This window comes from Dromaius novaehollandiae, chromosome 1 (assembly GCF_036370855.1).
Source record: "Dromaius novaehollandiae isolate bDroNov1 chromosome 1, bDroNov1.hap1, whole genome shotgun sequence".
Lineage (NCBI taxonomy): Eukaryota > Metazoa > Chordata > Aves > Casuariiformes > Dromaiidae > Dromaius > Dromaius novaehollandiae.
In genome coordinates, this window is record NC_088098.1 from 63,981,767 (window position 1) to 64,005,141 (window position 23,375).

At 47.0% G+C, this 23,375-nt stretch overlaps 1 protein-coding gene across 4 annotated transcripts in view; it reads left to right on the forward strand.

Moving 5' to 3' along the window:
• IQSEC3 (IQ motif and Sec7 domain ArfGEF 3) overlaps positions 1–21,270 on the forward strand; it is a 108,724-nt gene extending 87,454 nt beyond the window's left edge. The window contains exons 6-15 of one of the 4 annotated variants that reach the window (XM_026116961.2): positions 4,569–4,691; positions 5,373–5,539; positions 7,642–7,781; positions 8,596–8,721; positions 9,872–9,971; positions 12,129–12,290; positions 13,096–13,188; positions 13,843–13,886; positions 13,970–14,049; positions 16,114–16,244. In XM_026116961.2, the coding sequence (XP_025972746.2) occupies positions 4,569–4,691; positions 5,373–5,539; positions 7,642–7,781; positions 8,596–8,721; positions 9,872–9,971; positions 12,129–12,290; positions 13,096–13,188; positions 13,843–13,886; positions 13,970–14,044 (1,030 nt within the window). In that variant the 3' untranslated portion in view covers positions 14,045–14,049; positions 16,114–16,244. Of the gene's footprint in view, positions 1–4,568; positions 4,692–5,372; positions 5,540–7,641; positions 7,782–8,595; positions 8,722–9,871; positions 9,972–12,128; positions 12,291–13,095; positions 13,189–13,842; positions 13,887–13,969; positions 14,050–16,113 lie in introns of all 4 variants that reach the window. The other 3 variants (XM_026116962.2, XM_026116960.2, XM_026116963.2) reach the window with 3 other exon arrangements.
• Positions 21,271–23,375: the final 2,105 nt, after the last annotated feature.

Below are 23,375 nucleotides of genomic sequence, written 5' to 3' on the forward strand. Positions count from 1 at the left end.
TTCTCACTAAGGACATTACAGAGAATCAGTAAGGAACTTGCTTTACAGGAGTGTTTGAGCAGTGCAGTGCTGCAGCTCATGCTGTGGAGCATTAGATAACGATGAGAAGGAGGTGGAGGAGACAGGGTAGAATACGTCGCAGAGCTCTGACCTCCTGCTGCTGCACCTGTGCCACAATCTCCCTTATGCAGGGAGCTGTGTGCACAGCTCAGCCTTGTGAACCAGAGCAGCCTTCCCATGCCAGACTTGCAAGGGCTTAAGGCACACTTTGAACCTGCACAGGTGCCCAGGGAAACTGTAGGTTCGCTTGTACAAAGGCCCTTAATGTCCCTGGAGGGGAAGATGAAAGCTGGGCAGAACTTTCTCCTGCATGGCCAACCTGCCTGGAGTGGGAACAGCTCTCTACCTTGGAAGACAGCTCTGGCTCAAAGCATGACACTCCAAGCAATTTCTCACTTGTGAAGGAGTGGGTGCCCAGGCAGGTAGCCATGTGAGCTACCAACAAGCCGAGGAAGGCTAGTAGGCATGATTCAGCCCCAGAGAAAAACAGGCTATATATGTAGTGCACCAACCCCCAGAAAAATGAGACTGGTGTATGCCATGGTCTCCACTGTAGAAGCTACCCTGGCAGATAGAGGGCAAAGAGATGTGCTGTGTGGAGTTCAGGACTGGGACACATGGCTGTGCTTGCTGGTGCAAGTGAGCCCTGCTTACTCTTCATACCATGGGCTTCACTTCACATATGCAGAGCAGCCTCCTCCCAGGGAAATGAGCTCTTCTGCAGCCCACCCTGAGCTCAGTTCTTGTGAGAGAGTGCAGGGGTAGGGATGCTGAGAAGAAGGGTGGTTTTTATTAGTATCTTTGTGCCTTGTGGTTTTCAACTTTCCACCTGGCTGCCTCCCCACTTAACCCCTCCCTAAGAGTGGGCTGCAGGTTCATTACAGATGCTTTTAGTTGCAACCCAGCGCCTGCTGCGTTGTCACCTAAGTGGAAAAGCTGGAAAATAGGTCATTATGCTCGGGCGAGCAGATCCCAGCCCCACACAATACAGCTGCTTCCTGCCTTCTCTGAATCCTTTTGCCACAAGGCTCTTTTGCCATGCCTAGTCCTGTGCTGAATCTTTGCAGCCCTGATGCCCCAGTGTCCACCCCCTTTTTGGCGGACCCATGCCCTGTAGCTCAGGAAGCAGCATGGCCATGACATACATAACAGTTGGGCAAAATGATCCAACTAGGCATCCTCCCTCTGGGTCACATCACCTGGCAGCTGGAGCCCAATTCTTGGCAGTTGTGAGATGCCTGTCTGCTGAGTGCCTCAAGACAGACCATGCTCCCTGTGCATGCAGCTGCCACAGGAGCCTTTAAAAGGCATCACCTTGTTTATGAAGCAAGGTGCCAGCACCTTTCCTTTTCACTTCAGCAACATGTACTAAAAATCCAAAGTCCTGTCCCTGCAGACACTGGGCTAACTGCATGTCTGGGTAGTCTGTGAGCTCAATTTACTAGGCTCATAGCAAGTCCTTGGGAAGGAAGGGGCTGAAAGGAGATTTTACAAGGCAATTACTCTGCCCCCTCCTTCCTTATCCTTCCGGCCGCCTGGTGGTCCTGGAGCAGGCCTCTCACAGGCATGCTGCTGTTAGTGGAAAAATGAACTCACGACTAGTTTTGGCACATACACATAAGCTGTTGGCTTATTGCTTGCATGCAGAGAGCCATCCGCTCTCAGCTCGACCTTTGTCTCTTACATCCAGTTCTGGGGAGAGACAGCCTCCTCATGCATGCGGTTGGTTATACTGTCTTTTACATTGCAGCTCTGGAGGCTGATGAGGCAAATGTGCTTTCTGCAGTACGTTTGCCACAATATCCTATATCAACTTCTGGAAGCTCTACCTGTTCTGGAAAGAAAAGACCTCCTTGCTCTTGTTTCACAAAGAAAAGTTGCATTGCAGTTCAGGAAAGTTCTGATGGGGACACCACAGTGTACACTTCAGAAACTTAATGCGAGACTGTAAAAAGCCTGACCTGATTGGAGGCCAGACAAGTCAGGAAAACTTGTAGCCACCTAGAACAGGAGCAGGCACATGACAGCCCCATGGCACAAAGCTGTTTGCCCATTTGAATGTACTTTGCTGTGTCAAATCAGCTCACAAAAATTGTCAGATAACCATGACCAAGCATTCTTTCTACTTGTCTAGCATAGACAAGCAGCATATCTGAGGACTGCTCTAGGAGCTATTCCTCAGGCCTTTGGCACTGTCTTTGCCAGATAGATAGATCAAATGCCAGCTCAGGCTGACTTTGCTTGAGTCAAAATTTCCTCCTAACTTGTCCTTTCTACCTGGTCAACTTTTCAGCTCTTCACTCAGTAGGGGAATGCAAGAATGGAGAGAGCGCTCTGAGCGTATGAACCCAGTCTGTCCCTCATCTGAGACATCATGCAATAGACTTTTGTTCTAGCAGAGCTGCATGTGATGTTCGACAGCCTAGTTCACAAAACACTTCCCAACAGCCTGCAACAAACTGCAAAACTGTAAAGCAGACCAACAGTCACATCTCTAGGGTGTCACAGAAAGGAAGCAGGAGAAACTGATGGCAGCACATCCCTTTATTAGCAGAGGTTTATTCTGTAAAGTTTCCAGATGAGCCTAGGAAATGAAAGGATCCGGAAGAGAGATAATCCCTTCCCCCTTTATTTTCCCTTTACTATTCCCTGTAAGGTCCCAGACAACTTGTCTTGGGAAAAATTTCCTCCTAACCCTAAATTGGAGGTCAATTTGTCCTTTACAACATGAAAAAGGCAAACCAACCACAATACAGAGAAAGAGAAAAAGGGAGGAAAAGATAAAAACAGTATCCAAAGAACATGAAAACAGAAAATATAGAGTCGTTGGATTTTTAATATACTTGTAATGTCCAGGTGGTGCCATGTGACAGATTAGCAAACTAGTACTTTGTATTTAAGAAAGGCTTAAAGAAAATGGGATTTTGGCAGCTGTGGATTTCTTGGTCTGTCAGATAGTATGTCAGATTTAAGAATTTACTTTAGGGGAAAGAATAATTGCAGACATGAAGGTAAATGGTACATACTGAAGGCAGTGGAGAGTAGATTAATTCAATGTATTTCTTTGATAAAAACAACTGATTTTCTGGACAAGGGACATGCAGAAGATAATTCTGGACATCATTTGACATGGGAAATTGCCAGTTGAGACTGGAAGAGGGAGAAATTAGCAGGGGAATCATAAATGTGGTGGAGAATTGGCTAATGGAGAAATTAATGCTAATCTACTGTGCTGAAATGGGAACTGTTGGACTTAAGGGAGGTTATGAGTAAAGTTTCCTGAGTCCATTTTAATTAATGTTTGCAGTAATGACCTGGGCACAAATAGTAGGAGTATGCTAACAAAATGTGCTGAAGCCACAATAGGAAGGCATTGTCATTAGAAATGAAGACCAGAATATCATGCAGTAAGAAGAAGAACTAGATGATTTGGCCAATACAGACAGGAAGAACTGTCACAGTAGATTTTGGAGAGTAACAGTAGGACTTCTATAAGCTAAGGATACTTTAGTGGGAGACAAGAGAGAAGGAAAAAATATGGGGTGTATTAGAAGATCTAAGGTGGTTGTGAACTACCAGTGTGTAATGTATTGCTGTAAAAAGAAAAGCAATACTAAATATGTTAGATGAAGGATTTCCAACAGATAACAGGGAAGCATGGCACTGAAATGTGGTAGAAATGGAAAGGATAGTGTGGAATGGGTAGAAACATGCAAAATGAATAGGGATTGGGATGGAATGAATTGTTGGAGACTCCTGGTATTTAAGTGTGTGGGCAGAGTTTTACCCAGTCTTGGCCTGATGTTACAATGGCATTCCTGTACAACAACTTCCATTTCCTATTTTCTTTGAGTTGGCTATGATCTCCAAAGACATAAGTCTCCAAGTGAGCATTGCTGCTACAGTAGTTGGATGTGAGTGAAGAGGGATGAAAAAGCTGTGGCTTGTGAATGGGGATGGATGCCTGACTGAACGGAGGGAGGGTGGGGAGAGGACAGTGCAGGAACAACTGGGTAAATTCAGATGAAAGAAGGATGGATAAGTAGTAGTGAATAAATGCATGTGCTGGGAGGGAGGAAGGAATGGGTAGTGTGTGAAGGACTGCCAGATGATAGGAAAGGCAGAAATAAATATATGTATATATCTGTATCTAAATAGATCTATAGAGGGATGTGTAGATATCTATATCTATATAGATAAAAATATATATCAATACAGATATATACCATATATATATATATTTATATACATACACACACACATACATATATATATGTAAATGTATATATGGTTAGGTATAAGAATTGCTCACCTGCTATAGAGTCCAGGAATGGGTTGTCTGAAATCGGTGCCCTATTCCTGTCCCATCTGGGTGGCTGTAGCAATGTCTCAAGGCCTCTCCCATGGTAATTCCTGTGGGAACCTGGCCTTGGCACCGAAGTAAAGGAGTCTGCCTGGCCTTCTCTCTGGGAGGAGGTACCGACAGAGGCTGTGTCCCTCTCCTGCAGCTGCGTGGTGGACGAGATGGACTTCTCGGGCATGGAGCTGGATGAAGCACTGCGGAAATTCCAGGCCCACATCCGCGTGCAGGGGGAGGCACAGAAGGTTGAGCGGCTAATTGAGGCCTTCAGGTAAGAGAGCAATCTCTGTGGCCACCCTTTTTCCACTCTGCTGCAATGGGGTGGGAACAGGGAGCACACTCAAGGCAGAAAACATGAAGTAGCAATGGAGTGAATGGCAGGGGACCTCCCTTCCAAAGGAGCTGAATATGGAGGGGCAAGTGAAGCACAGAGTCCCCCATCCCACTGCTGCTGTGGAGCATGTCCTTGCTGGATGTTCAGTGGCATGAAAGGCACAAGATCCAGAGGACTGTATGACTTCACAGGGCAGGGTGACACCAGCCCTGATGTGCCTGCCTGCAAGGGACTCCCCTTTCACTGATGACTCACAGGAGGAGCAGTACTGGGGCTTGTAGGGGTGCTGGGTCTGCTCCCTTTGTGCACTCAGAGGAGTGTTTCGTCCTTAGCAAGGCAGGCTGGAGGAGACACCTCCTGCATTAGCCTTGTGTAATGACACCACCCTGTGTAGTCTCTCTGGTCTCGCTTGTTCTCTTGGTTCCTGAGGACAAGAAGGCTGAAGTTTCAATGGTCTACTTCAGCCACTGGTGGTTAAATTGGCCTTCGGACAGCAGTCCATTCCATCTCATTTTTGTGAGAGGTGGAGAGATCCATCTGTGATGAAGCCATTGCCCTTCTGGAGCAGACTGGACTCCAAGGTCTCCATATTAAGTGTGTGCATCCCTCCTGCTACAGCCAGAGGTACTGCATGTGTAACCCAGATGTGGTCCAGCAGTTTCACAACCCAGACACCATCTTCATCTTGGCCTTTGCAATCATCCTCCTCAATACGGACATGTACAGCCCCAACATCAAGCCTGACAGGAAGATGATGCTGGAGGACTTCATTCGCAATCTGAGAGGTGAGGGTCCCACTTTGTTTTGTTTGCTCTCTTGTTGTTCTAAAACCCACCTAGGAGGAAGCTGCAGTCAAAAGCTAGTGGAGCTGCCTTTTTCCAGGGCCTCTCTGCTCTCTGTGGGCCAGAGATGGAGGAGGGCACTTTCAGGTTTCCTCTAGCTTGACAGCCAGGGCTGAGGAAGAGGGAAATCTCAGCTTTGTCCTCTGCAGAAAGCTGTCCAGCTGTCTCAGAAACAGCTCAAAACATAAGAATTGCATTATTTTCCTTGCAAGATGGTTTCATCTTTTAATAGATCTCACTGTTTGGAAGCAATTCATCATATTAAATTTTTCTATTGCTCAGCTCTGTTCTTCCTAGACCCCGTTGGATTGCGCTAAACAAGCCCTTCCCTTCCTTGCTGCTTCAAAAATATGAACACATTTTCCTTCAATTCAGGCTAAATTTTCCCTTTCTTAGTTGCTCACAATTACTTCTAATAACTGTTGGCCTGACCGAGTTTATGCATACATTATCTTTTAGCAATTTCTGATACATCAGTTCCCCAAATCAATTTTCTTCTCTTTTTCAAAGTCCTTCTTGTCTTGGTAATAGGTTGCTAAAAGCACTTTTTTAGATGTGATCACCACATACCTATATGTAGAGCCACTGCCTCCTCCTTGTTCTCAGATCTGCTACTGCAGCTTAGTATTGTTTGGCCTTTTTGACATCATGTCTAGACAAATTCTTGTCTAATTTCCCAACTGTGCTCAGTCCTAGGTCAGTCATCCTCCAAATGTCTCTTATTGCACATCTGTGATTCAGATTATGTTCCCTCAGAGTTTTCCCATTGTGAATCCCTGTCTAGATTTTAAATTCCTGTAGGTTCCTTTGTCTTGTTTCTTTGTCCTCATGGCTATTCAGACAGTATCATCCCTGCCTCCTACACGTCCCCCGATCTGCCATAAACTTCAGAGTGGAATAATATGCTGCTGAGGCCCTCTTTGTAGAGATACTAAATGCGACCGATACCTGCCATCATTACCTTTGGTATCGTGGTAGATAGCCCAAACTGAAAAAGTTTTTTTTTTTTTTGTTAACTTGCATTTAGAGTTGCTCAAAAACTTTCATTTCACATCACAATGAATTCAGCCACCATGAGTATCACTCACCTCCAGTTTGTAACACACCACATCTCATTAGAGCCAGGCCCCTGTATACACAAAGGGAGACAATTCATCCCAGACTGACCTTCAGCCCAAAGTCCAGGTCAGGGCTTCACAGGCCTGTGTTATAAAAACCTGAGAGTAATCAGGCTACATTTGCAAGGACATGAATCAGGAAGCCAGGAGATGACATTGCTTCTTTGTTCCTCAGCAGTTCTTCACCTGCAGAACAGCACTCAGGGTGGTATATCTCAGACCAGGGAACTGGAGGGAAAGCATAGAAAATCAATATAAAATGATTGAAAGAATTCAGTTTAGGAGAAAAGACTGGCAGTTTAATTTGTAGTGTTTGGCTAAGGGAAGGGCGAAGGACAACTTTTCTGCTAGGCTCTGCAAGGACTGGACGGCAAAATTTGGAAAATTATCTAAGGAGACATAAAAGCAAGAAAGGACAGATCCAAGACAGAGACATCACAGACAGTGTAACAGGGAGATATTAGGCCAGGGGGACATCACAGAAGGAAAACGGTGGAGGCTACCAAGCAAACAGGAGAGCTGAGGTTTGCATTGTCAAGCGGAGCAGCTAGATCCCATCATAGATCTCCTCCACCTCTTGCAATTGTGATAATATGAAATCAGTGCTGGGGTTGCTGCTGAGTGGCCCAAGATATATGAATATGAAATTGTGGCTATAAAACTTCAGGGAACACATGGAAAGGAGCCACCATGCAGAACAATGGAATAATGAAATCTTCTGCATTGGCATTAGAGGTGTCAGTCTCTCGTGCTGGTGCATCAGGTATGTTAGAGCAAGAGGGAAGACAGCCTTAAGAAAAGGATTGCTCTTAGCCTTCCCAGTGCTGCTCAGTACAGAGGCAGTAGCTGGTGTCTGTCAGGTATCACCAGCTCTTCCCTTTCCTTCTATCCCTGCCTAGCCTGCCCTACATTTTCTGTGTTTGGCAGGGGTGGATGATGGTGCTGACATCCCACGGGAGCTGGTGGTGGGGATCTACGAGAGGATCCAGCAAAAAGAGCTAAAATCCAACGAGGACCACGTGACTTATGTCACCAAAGTGGAGAAATCCATAGTTGGAATGAAAACGGTGAGCATCCGTACCCCTGCTGGCACCCACTCACCTCTCTCATCTCTACCTCCCTCACTGGGCCCTCTTTTCTGCCTTTTTCCTCTATGCCCCTTCTCTTCCTCTTCCATAAAACCTTCCTTGCCTGCCTTGATGCATCCACTCCTTTTTCTCCAAAAATCTTCTTCCTTGCTCTCTCATTCTTTCTTTATTCTTTGGGTTTTCCTTGGCCAGAGTTTGTCTTAGCGGTTGCAGTAATTGTTTGCCCAGAATCTCATTGCAGGGCCTGCCTGCCGATGCCTCAGTGACAGCCCTGCAGTGCTGCAGATTTTCAGGTCTTGTGAGATGTAGGAAGCAGAAGGGAAAGTGAGAGAAAACCATTTTACCCATCTCTCTAATGAATTCCCCACCACCTGCTGGGGTTAAGACAGCCCCAAATGCAGAGACACTTTCTTTAAGAGCAATCAATGTGTAATGCAAAAACATACTGTTTACCCAAACTGAGCTGAATAATCTCTCAGGAGTCAGGAACGCCACAGTTGTCCAGGGGGAGAGGATGAGCAGTCACCCAGCCACGGAAAGTCAGAGATATATGAAGATGGAATCTATGATCAGTACAGTTGCCTAGAGCCTGCTCCGCTCCTGTGATTTCTCCAAGTCACAAAAGCACAGGTCTCTCTCTGCTATTGGGCCAGCAGGAAAACTGATGATGAGGAGACAATCTGAGTGGGCAGAGCTGGCTTTTGCCACTGCCACTGGGCAGGTTTGTGAGGGAGGTGGTGGAGACCCTCACTGGATCATCCCTTCAGCGCACGCTCTTGTGTGCCTTTTGCAGGTTCTCTCTGTGCCCCATCGCCGGCTAGTCTGCTGCAGCCGCTTGTACGAGGTAACCGATGTGAATAAAGTGCAGAAGCAGGCGGCTCACCAGAGGGAAGTTTTTCTCTTCAATGACTTGCTGGTGGTGAGTGAGTTCTGGCAGCTGGGCACCACAGTGATAAAACTAGCCCCACTATCTATAAAGAAGTCTAAAACATACATACATCTCCCCTCTTTCCTAAGAACAAGCCATCTCCTGACCCATCAACACTGCAAAACAAGACTCTGGATCCTTTGCTGTTAAAAACAAAACAAACCTAAAATTTCTCTGATCCTTGAAAAAAACAGATCCATGTCCCTCAGCCATCCAAGCAACATCATTTCTCTCTCTCATCTCTGCAACCAGAGGAGGTTCATTTCTTGCACTGTTTGTACCATGGTAGACAAAGCATGCACTTCAGATCTTTCCTGCCAGACAGTTTAAAGCCACTGCCTTCTACCGGCGTGAAGGTAATAGCTACTCTCTGTGGGAGAGTAGATATTACTGGAGCCAGGAATGTGTATAGCACTTTAAAAGTGTGCTTTCCCAGGGACCTTGCAACTGAGTTCAGACAAGTACAAGGGAGGGCACAGGAAGACTGGGACTGAGAGCAGGCAGAACAAGGGGAACATTCTGCATTAAGTACTTGAGGAAAAGTCCTGAGTGCTATGGCAAAAAGAAACTGTGGATATTGCAAGTATCTGGCCAAAGCCAACCCCTTGTGTAGCAGCAGTCACAAGAGATCTTTCCCCACCTCTTCCTCTGCACCCATTTATAGGTGTGAGGATGGGGAGATGGTCTGCTCCTTGCTACTAGTCTGCCTCACAGGGTAAATCATATCCATGAGACTAGTACTGAGGGACTGAGGGCATCACAGCACGCATACATTTGTGCTGGTTCTCAGCTCTAAGATATTTCTGACAGGTTTCCCTTAGCCTTCCAATCTGGTCCTTGGTGAACAGAATGACCCTTGCAAAGTCAGAAAGATGAGCATCAAAAGGCCAGCATCCCTGGGAGACAGAGAGCTGAGTGGGCCCCAGGGCTATGCAAACAGAATTTCCGAAGTGTTGTTACAAGTGCAGCATGCCAGGCATTCATCTGGGGAAAGAGCCTGTCAGTCACCAAGTGTTACTCCCATGTTGCAGTAACCAGGTCTGCAAATAAGCTTTTTTGCTTAGTGCTTTGAGCAGTTTGCATTGGTCTTGCCTCCTGTTGCCCAGCACCTTGCCCAATGATACATCTCTCCCTTCAACAGATCCTCAAGCTTTGCCCCAAGAAGAAGAGCTCCTCGACCTACACATTCTGCAAGTCAGTTGGCCTGCTGGGGATGCAGTTCCATCTCTTTGAGAATGAATGTAAGTCTGGCAGCCTGGAGGAGTTTGACAGAGAAAAAGGAAAAGGAGGGAGTGGCCTGTGTCACCCAGTGTGATTTTGCATCAGACAAAGAATTCCATCAAGGTTAAAAGGGGAGGCAAGAAAACTGAGGCTTCATACTGAGGGGATAGCTATGCAGGTATACTGCAATGAGAAGAGGCTCCTGGTCCCTCTCTCTAGGCCTGAGCACCCACAGAAGTGGTGAACTTGAGCTCCTTGAAGTGGGCTGACTTGTCGTGGTGGCAGGAAGGGTGCCGGTGGGGAGGAATGAGGGAATCAATCTCCAAATATATCTCACTTAGCTCTCAGGAGCCAAGCGCATGTGGAGAATCTTGTTGACAAAACTGCTGCCGCTGCCTTTAGCCCTTTTCCCCTTGCATCACAAGTCACAGCCCCCAGCTCTAACTGAATTAGATAAAAGCTCAAATGCTGCTGCCACCTCCTCCCACCGTGCCATGCCATGCCATGCTGAAAGCTTTCTGAGACAGAAGTAGAGCCCTTGGAACAGCACCTACCAAAGCATGGTGAGAGGCCAGCCCTAGTCAGCCTGACCTTGATGGTCTGGGAATAGAGCCATGATGTATCGTGACTGAGGCTGGCTATGTGATGGAGGTATGCCAGAAACATGCAGGCTCCCTGCTGGCACAGGCAGAGGCACTCCATGGTTGTCCCAGGCCAGTGTGGCTAATGCCTGCTGTTTTTTTTGTGAGCACCTGGAGAATATACTGCAGAGAAGGAAGACTGTAGCAGTACTGTGCCTATATTGAGCTATTCACATCCTTTCTTTACCCTACTGACAGCATGAGTCATCCTCTCAACCCCCCTACCCTCCACAGCGAGCAATAGGTTTCCTATTCCATATTCCCCCGTAGGGGTTTCCTATCCCTCTGTGTACAAAAGAGGCAGTCAGAGCTGAGCATCCAGCAGGCACTGTCAGAGCTGGGATCACCTTTCTGGGTACTGTAACTATCTGGGGAGTTCTGAAGGATCTTCTGTCAAAGGCATCCCATTGTGTATCCCCTGCACAGATAGAAAAAGAGATGTCCCAAAGAGGTTGTGATCTAAACAGATGAGACAGACATGGTGGGAGAAGGGCCCTGACATGTAAACAGAAGGACCAGTGGGCTGGCAACAAAAAGCAAGTTTGTCCTCTGACTTGTTTGGAAAAGACTGCTTAAGTAAGAGGATGGGGAAGGCAGGCAGGTGCAGGACCAGGGGAAGGAGAAAAGAAAACAAGACAGCTGAAGAAAGAATTTAAATGTAGACAAAGGAGAAGGGGGAAAAGGGTTGAAACCACTGGCCAATAAGTAAAAGACAGAGAAAGTCTGGTCACAACTGCAGCAAGTTCTCTGCACACCCAAAAGCCCCTGGTTCTCCTGCTTCTGTTGACTGGATCTCCAGCTGCCTCCTTCCTGCACCCAACCTAATCTTTAAAACACAAGACCTTTTGCTGTGATATTTTCACTGCCTGGGCATGTCCTTCCATTTGCATTCCTTACAATGTCTTTTGCCTATTGGGGAGTACTGAGCAGAGACCTACAAACCCACATGCTTCTCCTTACCACGCTCTCTGCACAGCACAATGAGCTTCCCACCCACGTTGTGCTAATGCCCCTGCCATGTTCCCTGATGGTGAAAGTGGAGACCAGGGAGAGGTCCTGCCTCTGTGGATGTTAATGGCTGTTCTGTCTTTGACTGCAGGAGCGAGCCTCTCCTGTTCCATCTGCCACAGGAGAAAAAGCTTTGCTGGCCTCTTATATACACTGTTTACTCCTCCACAGTTTCAGGACTTCATAGTCCCATCTCTATGCTCAGGTTCTCTGAGCCAATGTTACACTAAGTGTAACTAAGTGCAAGAGTTTTCTGGTCATGGCACCACTGTGCCTGCACACAGCAGAAAAGATGCAGTTTCATGGTGGTGATGGTACTTGCCTTGCTGCTGCAACTTGGCCACTATGTTTGCTCAAGGTGCTGCAATGCTGCAGGCTCCCACGGTTTGCAGTGTAACAAACTCAAAGTGCACCATTCCTCTAGACTTGTGTTAGAAATTTTCTATCCTGGAGAGGTACCAAAACAGCCAACTTCTCTAGCAAGAATGCCTAATGCCTTTTTGTTGTGTTGACACACCTTCTTTCCAGATTACCCCCATGGCATCACACTGGTGACTCCAGTTTCGGGCTCAGAGAAGAAACAGGTACTACACTTCTGTGCTCTGGGTGCTGAGGAAATGCAGAAATTTGTGGAAGATCTGAAAGAATCAATAGCAGAAGTGACAGAGCTGGAGCAGATACGAATTGAATGTAAGGGCCTCTAATATGGTTCAGACCTCAATGCAATCACACTGCGTATGTCTGCAGGGGGAGAAAGGGCAAATGACGTAGGTTCTTCAGGAACAGGGCCAAGGAGTATGAGTAGTAGAAGTCTGCATATGATCGTCCTTGTGTTCACCAATAGAAAAAGCAGTCAGGGTCTATGACCACCCGCCAGTGGGAGAAATGGAGGAATGTAGCTACTTACGATGCTGTGAAACAGAGCCCACTTTATGGTGTCCTGAAATAGCGAAGCCTGAACTGGCTGACCAAAAAGGCTCTTCTCCATCCCCATATTTGTTTGACTATGCAAATATGATTCACAGTAGCTAGGAAGTGCAGGGAAGGTCTGATAGTCTTAGGAGAGCTGTCGTCTCCACGAATGAGAGGACACTCATGGACGATGATGATGTCTGGGGGACAGGCAGTCTGCATTGTACCCATCTGTGGAGCACATATTAGATATTCATATAGCCCCTGATGGCCTTACCATGTATGAATCGATGAGCCAAAGTAGCTCAGCATTAGTGGTCCCCTTCTGTGCAGCAATAACTTAGCCTATATGAATGCAGGTAATACACACAGGTGTATGGAGATATTTAAGTGCCTTCACAAGTCAAGTCCTGTCCAATTTCTGTTTCTCTCTTAACTGATCCCCTCTTCGTCCTTTCTTACCACTCTGTAATCATTTCCTTGCTTTAATTCTCCTTGCTGACTTCACACATCGCTCCTTCAGTATGTCATTGCTCTTCCCTTCATCCCTCTCCTCATTCATGTCTACACTTCTTTCTTGCAGGGGAGTTGGAGAAACAGCAAGGGACAAAGACTCTGTCATTAAGGACCAACGGAGCCCAGATGGAACCACAATCTAAGCAAGGATCTCCAACAAGTAAGAGGACACCCACCTTCTCTTGCCCAATTCGTGCTACCTTTGCAAATGTGTTCTCATTGATCCCTGTGGGAATAACTGCTAAAAGAAGTGATCAGTTTTGCATCCTTTGGCCTTGAGTGAAAAGTGGAAATATGAGAACAGTGTACATTCTTCAGATATGCTGGAAAAGCCATTAAAATCTCATTACCAAGCCTGTAGCTGTAACATCCAGCAAAGAGGGGTTACTGATGGAGCAAAGTGCTATATGATAACTCCTGGAGACCCTGGCCTACTTTTTCTTCCCTGAACTGGTGCCACACAATAACTGCACTGTCAGCTTCCTTCACAGTCTTCATCAACACATTTGCAGGAACATCTTCTGTGTAGCTTCAGGTGTGTGTTCTGTGGCTTTGTCTCCATTCATGCTTTGGTTTGTATGCCAGTGAAAATCAAGGGCAGTGGTGAGTGGCTACCAACTCACTAGAATGGTACTAAGATCAGGACCTAAGCGTAGGACTATCAGGTTGCAAGAGGGCCTGGATTTGATCTTGCGACTGAGAGTCTTGTTGGGCCCTATACCTCTGCTTTGAGGTTTCCAGTCCACAGTATGAGGGCCAGCTGTTGACTTGAGGTACGGACCTCGTAAGTGAAATGTTTTGTTTTATTTCAAAGGCAAGAAGGATTTGGGAGAGAAGGTCTCGGACAGCACAGTGGAGGTAAGTAGAGTGCAGAGCAGCTGAGGTAAGTAATTCCCTCTCACTTCAGCTCTTCTCACATTCTCTGTTGTTTCTTTTCTCAGGTTTTAATCAATGCCTCCCCAGCCAGACTGACAATTTTACCAATTTCCAGAGATACAATTAAAAGTTACTGCTAGGACGGGTAATACAACTTTCAAATCCAAACTAAACTTCAAAGCATTTTCAATCCGTTTTTATAACTGTAACATCCCTCATGGACCAAGCTCTCAAACGCTGTAGACTAACCCACCCTACTGCTTAAGGGGAGACTGAGAACCCCACTGAAGACTTCCCTGACATGCTAACTCCATGCAGCATCACATGCAAACTCCTCTGCAGCCCAGGTTCCCTTCACAGTCTCTGCAGCTCTCTCTCTCCATCCCCCCTTGAAGGGGATTAAGCATGACCTTTGTATATCAGAGACTTGCCCTAGACCTTTACCTTCCTAGGTAGGGAGCTTGGCTGTCCTGTGTGCATCTATCTTTGCAGGGATGTCTCACATCCAGTGGGTTGCCTGTTTCTTCACAGGCACCTGTACTCCTACTGCCTGTGAGGAAACAGGAAAATGCCATCTTTACACAGAAAAATCTTATCTCCTACTTTCTGCTCTTTCCTTGTCTGGAATATCCCCATTGCCCCAAATTTGCCATTTTCTAGGATAGTTCTTTCCCCTCTTGTCACAGTGTATTTATCTGAAGAGTTCAGCTTCTCTGTGGGGAGTGGGTGCTTCTGCTTTTCCGTTCAGAGCACCCCATTTTCCTGCACACTCACCCTTTCTGGGGCAGGTGTCTCTCCCAGCCAGCTTCCAATTCCTGCTGGGATGACTGTTTCCTTTTGGGAAACAGCTTCCATGTAATGACATTAGCACTTCATGGCCCAGCAACCAGTTTTTCCCAGTGGTGATCCACTGCCTGAACAAATATTGACACAGCATTATGTCTTGCTCTGCAGTGAGCCTGAACAACTTCTACGCTTGAGTAGGTACAAACAGCTCTTCCTTGTCCCACCCTTGTGGGAAGTTTGGCCACTCTACAAACTGCTCTTTCCCACTGACACCACGACTCTTCCCAGCCACTGGCTCCACCGCCCAATGTACACTGTATTAGGGGACAATTGTGCCATGTACACCTGCCTAGCTGGAAGTGCCCTGCCAGCCTTCAGACACTTGTTTCCCATGTAGGATTTGTCACTTGACTGACATCCTGTTTTGAGTCAGCAATCTTGCTCTGCTTTGGGGTCTCCATCAGCTCATGTCCTTGCCAGCAGGAACTATGACTTCACCCACCATTTTCCTGCTGTGCATGCCCCCTGGGGACCTCCAGTCCAGACCAGCTCCCCTTTCACAAACCGGACTCAGTGAGCTCCCTTATTTGGGTGACTCCATTATTGTCATCTCTTTGCAGGGACCCTGATGACCTGCTCCTTCCCTTCCCCCTTCCAATTGCCCAAGTAATACTCCGCCAGCAGAAAAGCATTTCCATTTCTTTGATATTATCTAATCTGCTACCATTTCATCATGAATTTCTTTTATCATTGTATGAGCTAGATGGGCATTTTTTTCTTTCTTTTTTCTTTTTTGAAAATCATTTCCTTTCACTGACAAACCATCAAATGGATCAGAGGGAGCTGCCTTTTGCTAGAGTATGTCAGATTTCTGCCTTTTCCTTTGTAAACAGATTAGCCGGTCATGTGGTGTACCTTCCTACTCAGAAAGGCAGGGAGCTGGGAAGGGTTTGAGTCTCTCTGTCTCTCTCTATCTCAGATTCAGCTACCAGCATTTTGCTGAAACATACAATCTCAATTATCTGAAACCTTGTTCTCCAGTTCCTCCTCCTTTCTGCTGCTGGGGACAAGTGCATGACCTTCGAGGTCTGTTCATTAATATGAGAATTCACTCCTCCACTTGCAGAGCTGATTCGTGTTCCCTGTGCCGTTTGGATAATCAAAGTTGTGTTGCATTTGGGAATGATGGCCCTGCTGCCTTTGATGTGATGGAAAGGACAGGGGCACTTAGGCCTAGATGGGGTTAGTGGGGCTATTGGAAGCGGGGAGCCGCCAGGGGCTGTGCCTGTTCTTTTTTTTTCTGAGGAGGGAGGGTTTAGTGCATGTGAGATTTACTGGTGGGAAGGGTTCAGGGCAGCCAGTAGCAGCAGATGGGAAAAATGTCTTGTAACATTTAATGCTTCTTTGACTGTTTCTAAACTAGGTGTCAATTCACAACAGGCTTCAAACGTACCAGCACAACTCCGCCCTGGGGCCCGAGAGTGGAATGCAGCCCAGCACGCGTCTTAATATGCCACGGGAGCGGCTGGAGACAGCACTGGTGGCCTCGCACCCCGCCTCAGCGGGGACACTTGTACAGTGCCAGCAGATTGTCAAAGTCATTGTCTTGGACAAGCCGTGCCTCGCTCGAATGGAGCCGGCCCTCAACCAGACTCTGACACGCTATGTCACCTCTGATTCCTGCAGCTCCACCCCCTGGCGCAGCACAGGCAGCGAGCTCCCTGGGACCCCCATGAAGCTAGTCCATCAGCCTCCCCTCCCACCTCCACCACCTCCTTACAATCACCCACACCAATATTGCCCCCCCAGCTCCCTGCTTCAGAGGCGCAGGTACTCCAGTGGCTCACGCAGCCTTGTGTAGCCACACCACCAGCACCAAAACAGCACAGACTTCCTCCCTTCCCTTCCCCACCATCTTCCTGGAACCCCTTCTGCCTACAGAGATCTAGTTTGTGATTTATTTTTTAGTAAAAGAAGAAGAAAAGAGAAAAAAATTGCCAACCAACCTAACTCTTACCCAGTCTCCCCTTGAGATGATGCTAATTGTGAGGAGCCATCTGTAGAAACTGCTGACCTACATGCTCACACATCCTCACACCCTACCAGCCTCCTGCGCTCATGCCCTCCTCATGTAGCACTTTGTTGCCCTGTTCCTGAGAGGCTTGATGACCTGCTGCTTTCTAGGCACTGTGTCTTCCGTTTGCTGCTCCTCGACCCCCTCCCCCTGCCTTGCATTTACCTGGCCATAGGTTTATACCTACCCCAAAACTTCAGCAGCCTCAGAGAGGGACAGACTCACCCATGCCAAGGCCCAACCTTGGGTCACTTCCAGGGCTGGAGTTCCCCCTGCCACTGCTGCTGTTGCTGCCTGCTAAGCTGGAGCTGAGAATTTGTACCACTTGCCATGCTTTCTCTTCATCGCTCTTCAATATTATCTCCTTCCTGCAGCAGATGGTTCAGAGCGAGGGAGTGCACTGAGAGCATGAGACGAAAAGAGACTGTCCTAAGCTGCAGTACAACGCAAGGAAGGCCTCACTCTGAACATCAAAACTGTTTCTGTTGTTATATTGGAGCATTGTACCAAGAGACCTCTGCTGAGACCTAGCAGACCTCATCACATGTAAATACACCTATATGGTAGAGTATGTACGGAGCATGCTTACTAAAGGAAACACCAAGCAGTTCTGAGGGAGCAGAAGAGGGACATTAAACCCAGGGACCTTCCTGGGATGGATGGGCACTTTTCCAAAGAGATGGCACCAAGAGGTGCCCTCCCACCCAAACACACACACACACACACACACACACACACACACAAAAGGATGGTCTTCTCTGGCATGAACGGTACCCACCTCTGCTTTCCCCCTTGTAGCTGGTTTGTGTTTCCTTCCCACCTGATTTTTTATATTCTCAGAGAAAAGCCAAGTGTTATGTTCACCTTGTGGGATGGATGATCCCTTCTCTTGGCCTCTTCCTCCTGTGTTAGAGGGAAGGGGCTTTTTGGAGCCCACCCACGTGAGGTCCCAGCTGTATCCCTTACCTGGCTATATACCCTCGCCCCATCAGCCCTTCCTGTAGGAAAGCTCCATACACACTAGGCTCCAAGGCCTCTTCTCCTCCCTCGCTCCCTATCACAGTTTCAAAATGAGAGGAGGGGAAGATCCTGAGACAGAGATGACAGCTCAGTTCTACTGCTTTATTGGGGACATTGATGTGCAGGAAGAAGGCATTAAAAATGGGCTATTTTTAGAGAAAAAAAAACCCTGAGAAATAGGGAGGGGAAGGTATTAATTAGCTTAAAGGCTTTGGTCTCACTCACTTGCTCTATCTCCCTTCGAGGCTTAAGAAGATCAACTTTAGGATTTTAAAATAGGACAGAATGCCTTTTATGGCCTTTAGTCTTATTTTAGAGGGAAAGAAAGAAATGCTCTTCCTTCCCGTGTGAGGCTGAGACATGGGCGCCAGGTGCTGATGACACAGCTGTTGCATGAGGAAAGATAAGGGTTGTTGGCAGTGGTGTGGATGTGCAAAATGTCAGTGAAAGGAGGACAGTGACAGGCAGATGCAGGAAAGATTTTTTGACCTTATGGGGTAAAAGAAAGCAGCAATTTTCTTAACCGATGTTCCACCATGCTCATCTCTGGGACTATTACCAGTGGCCAAAACCACAGTGCATCAGGACCTGGCCTGCCTCAGTGCTGTTTGGATGCCCTCTGGCTCTGCTGAAACATTCAGAGGAAAGCTCATGTATTTGTCCTGGGCACAAGCCCAGCTGGGGTTAGGAAAGCAGAGAGGGGCTGGAGTGAAGGGTTCCCTGTGCTTAGCTAGCCCTCCAGGACAGAAAGCCTGCTCACCTCCAGCTCCTCTTACTTCTGAGCTTGACCCATATACCCAGATGTGCCAGCAGGTCTGTCCTGGCTGTTTGCTTAGCTGCGTGGTACAGGACATTAGGCTGCTGCTGTTATACGTAATAGCAGATGTATTGACCAGGAACCAACAGGCACAGCCCCAGGGAGGCCTATGGAAGCAGGAGACTGAAAACTTGTAGAAAAAAACCCTGGATGAAAGCCCCGTCTCCCTCCATACCAGAGAAGCTTTCTTCTGCCAAGTCCCCAGGGCACTGAGGATGCTCCACATTCACAGCCAGACCCACAGAGAGGTCCTCACCATCTCTGCAGGACATGGCCTCGGCCAGGGCTCAGCCCCTTGTCCTCCAGCTACCTGAGAAATATGGCTCACCTAATTTGCCACTTGCTCTGTCCAGGGTGGCAACCCGCCATATTTGTGGTAGCCAGGATCTCATCTGACATGCCTATAGCTTCCTGGAAAAGCTTAAATGTGGCATCCACTGTTGTCCAGTCTGCCATTTTATTTTTGCTCACTGCTGAGGTAAAAGTGATGGTATGCAAGGAGCACTGGCACTGCTTTTCCTTCTCAGCAGTCACTTTGCTGTCTGAAAGGAACAGCAGTGCTCATTTGCTTATTTTTTCCCACAGTACAGTGAGCCATGGAAGGGGTGTGTGTGTGTGTGTGTGTTTTTAAATAAATAAATTAGATTTTACTTGATATTTAACACAAAGTGACAACAACAAAAACCTTAAGGTACTTGATGAAATAATTTTTTTAGATAAAATATTTATAACAATGCCTAAGAAGTTCCTGCAAAAGAGATTTGCTGCTTTAATAAATGATTGGGAAATCTACAAGAATGTAAAAAAGAAATAAGGAAGCTTCCTTGAGATTCCTGTCTTAATGCTGGATGGAGGATGGAGGCGCATTAAATAAGTGCCGAGATACCTGAGGCACAACAGTTTCTCAGGGCAAGTTGGCTCCCTTTCCCTGACCTTGCAAAGGATAATTTTAGCCTAGAGCTTTGGACAGAGAAGCAACCGTAGATAACCCTTGCTGTCTTCTAGCCTGCTGGACGCAGCATCTTCTGTAAGGGTCAGTTGGAGAGATACCAAATCATTTTATTCCAGGTTCTAGTAAAAGAGTTTGCTCTAAATCCTATTGTGTAGCTGAACCCTTCAGACTTCACTTCAAAATATGGATTTCTCTTTTCCTTTGAAGGTTGGTCTAGAAGGATAACAAGCACTTTAAAGCATGTCTACATCTCATCTGGTCTATTGTATTGTCTGCTCCCACAGCCCTCCCACATGCGAGTAAGCCCACAGACTCAGTATACCTGTAGTGCTGTGAAGACACCCTTCACACAAACTAATCGTTGACAGGGTGCAAGCTAGAATGAGTACGTTAGTGACAGCCTAATGAAGGGCAAAATGTACACAGCAACTCACCGTGAGGGATCGGCCCAAAGAAAAATCATCAGCAGCTGGCAGCAGTGATTCTGATCATGAGCCTAGCATGATCTTTCAAGTAGTGGAATCAGGTAAGAAGCTGCTGCAGAGATAAGATTGACCAAAATGAACCAGTGGTTTTTGTTGCTGAATTCATATCCTTCTATATTAGAAAAGGAGGGAGGAGGAAAGAAAAGACCAATAAAGAGAATTTTGCAGTAAGTGTCCAATACTCAGTGGCCAAACAAAAAGGTGGCTCTGCTGGAAGGTGGAAAAGAGCAAAGTGCTACTGAGGTCTAGACAGCTGTGTCAGGCAAATCTTCAGACTCTGTCCTGATTCTCTCTTGCTCATGCTGGTGCAAGTCCAGTGAAATTAATTTGTTTACTCCAGCAGCAAAGCGATGGAAAAATGTGACAGAAGCATCAAACCTAGCACAGACAGGTTGGGTTTAATGCAGTGTTTGGCTGCTGCTGTAGTACTTCTAATGCTGTAGTTTGGGCCAGTGCTGTAGCAACCTTGAGTACATCCTGCAAGACCTTTGAAGCATTCCATCGTGTATGTTTTATCCTCTTCCTGTAGGTGGAAGGTGTGGGTATGGTCTGAAAGCAGTATTTCATCAATACTCAGACTTCCTAATGGAAAAGTACCACCAGATTTGGAAGTATTTGAGAGCCTCTAAGCTATAGGAGTTTGAGTTTTGTTTTGTATTTTTTCAGAAGGCTTGACCTGCAGTTATCTGAACATGTTTGTGAGGTTTCCAAAACAAATCTGAGCCCTAGATTGAGGAAGCTGCTGCTTGGGAGAGTCTCTGCTTTGAAATGGGAGTTGCTGTCTGACCCTGCTGAGTGAGATCCCCTGCTTCCTGCTCCACCAGCCACCCACTGTGCTAGTGTAAGCTCCAGGGATTGCCGGCAGTGTTTCGTGAGCTAGAGCTGCCCTTGTCCTGCCCGCTCTTCCACAGCCATGCCTGGGACAGCAGCTTTGAAATCACCCAGCTCTTCAACACTAGTCACAACTCCATCTGAATGTGTCTTTTTAAAAAGCAAAACTAACAACAGAAGTGTTACCTGTGTGTAGGCTTTTGAAAGCACCTGTCTGTCTGTCTGTACCTGTTTCCTGCTGTAAATATCACCAAGAAAAGCTTCCTCCGGGAAAAGTGGTGCGGTCACACCTAGCAAAGAATCCAAATGGCTAATATTTTGTAACAAAATAACAAAAATAGATCAGAAGTATTTTATCTGTTCAATTCATAGAGTTTTAGAAATTATATTGAGATATGTCACTTGTGCGCTAATGTCTTCTTTGCCTCAGCCCTGCTCCCTGTGTCCCTGGGCTCCGTTGGTGCGCGCAGGCGCACGGGCCATGCACGAAGGGTGCTCCCAAGGAATGCCGAGCAGCCTCACTTCCTGCTGGCTTCAGGGCAGCCCTCAGCAGCTACTGCTGATTTTTCATCAGTGCAGCAGGAGCTAACTCAGTGCTCAGGCTCTCTGAGGATCACACCCAGAGGAAAGCAGGAAGAAACAGTCTTATCCAAGAGAAGGCAATGCAATATAAAAGTCCCACCTGCAGTAAGGCAGAGAGGAAAATGGGGGGGGAAAGCAAAGCCCTTCCATGCTGCAGCTGCTTCCTTTCCACCCTGCTGGCACGCAGCAGAGCCAGCCCCAAGCCCTCTGATCATGCTTGTGTAGCTCTGCACCTCTGGGCAAGGAGGCCCATGCACACATGCAAACTGCATGCTGCCCCGTGTGTGTGCAGTGGCTAGGAGAGCAACTTCACATACTGCATGTGCCGATGCATGTGTTGTACGCTAGCTGGCTGCTGAGAAACTCAGGCACCCAGAGACATCGGTACATACTGTGTGTGAATACACACGCCATCTGCCAACATTAAACATGTAAGGCTACATGGCAGATGACATGGAGGCACCTCTACTATCTCTGTGGACAAACATGCCATACAAAAATATCAGGCATACGCAGCCATACACTGCCATAGCAGGACAGCTGTGCTGGCTGCAGTTACAATCAAAGCACATCTCATAGGCTAAGTAGGCTCATGCTTGGTTAACACTTGGATGGGAGACACATAAGGAAAATGACATTTCCCATGCAAATCAGAGAGACATGCATATTTACACAAAGTGTAACCCCACGGTTAATGAAACTTGGCCTTTGCAAAATTCTGCATAGGGATGAGAGACGTGACCATAGACAATCACATGCACACAAAGCAAGCTCTCTTCTCTAATAGATGGGTGAAGGCAACTGACTGTTTTGCAGCCGAGACTCGAACAAATGACAGGGTGAAACTGCAGCTGCTGAAAAGGCTGTGTATAGGTTGCAAATTCTTTGCTGGCTTCAAAGAATCGCTTAGATGCCCAGGCCCAGTGAAACACTTAGGAGGGCAGAAATCCCTTTGAGACATAGACAGGAAATTTCCCAGGACTGTGAGGCTTCCATTTATGTTTTTGTGTGCCATGGGTATATTATCAATCAGCCCATCCCAAACACATTTATTTTCTAAGATGTTTTGAAACAGGAGATTATCTCAACAAGTTTCTGCCTGATGTTTAGATCACACACCTGGCTGTAAAGACGAAAGCAATAAAAACAGATTGTCTATATGTGGTATACTCCTACCTTGCTCTGATGTGCATATACTGATTATTGCTAATGAGAAGATGGCATGTCCCTTTGTGACAGACACTACACAGGCAGAGATAGGTAGTGCCTGTACAAAGACTTTACAGATCAAAAAGCATATACTATGGCTCTCACACTGCATCTCTATACTACTTTCTTTAAATAGTACATATAATATACAGTAACATGTACATAATACATTCAGAGCTGATCAAAATATGCCACTGCTTTCCACAGAGAATTTGTAGGTACAATTTTTTCTGAAACTTTAAAGATGGGCGTTAAATTCAGCACATCCCTAAAGTGCTTTGCTAAACCTGGATTCCAAGCAAGCAACCAAGCAAGATGCACAGATGTTGCTGCTGAATTCAGCACTAGGTAGCCTGCTGTCTCCTGCTCTGTGCAGGCATTTCCCTTAGGGTTAAACACTCTTCCCAAGGCCAACACAAACAATGGGACCCTTGAGGAGCAGCATGGTGGCAGCAGGGTTACCACAAACCCAAAGCTGTTGTGTCATGGTCCCGTATCAGGGACTGCAAGGGAACAGTGCCTGCAATGTCACTATTGTGTGCAGGGCACTATGGCCCAATTTCCATGTCATTTGGGGGAATCTGGAAAGGTCCTGCTGGTGCCTCGGGGGTCCCCGGGGAACATCTGAAGGCAGAATCAAGCTCCATGGGTTCCTGCAGGTTCAAGTTTCCCATCATAGCCTGCTAATGGGGGGAGAAGCATCCCTCAAGAAAGT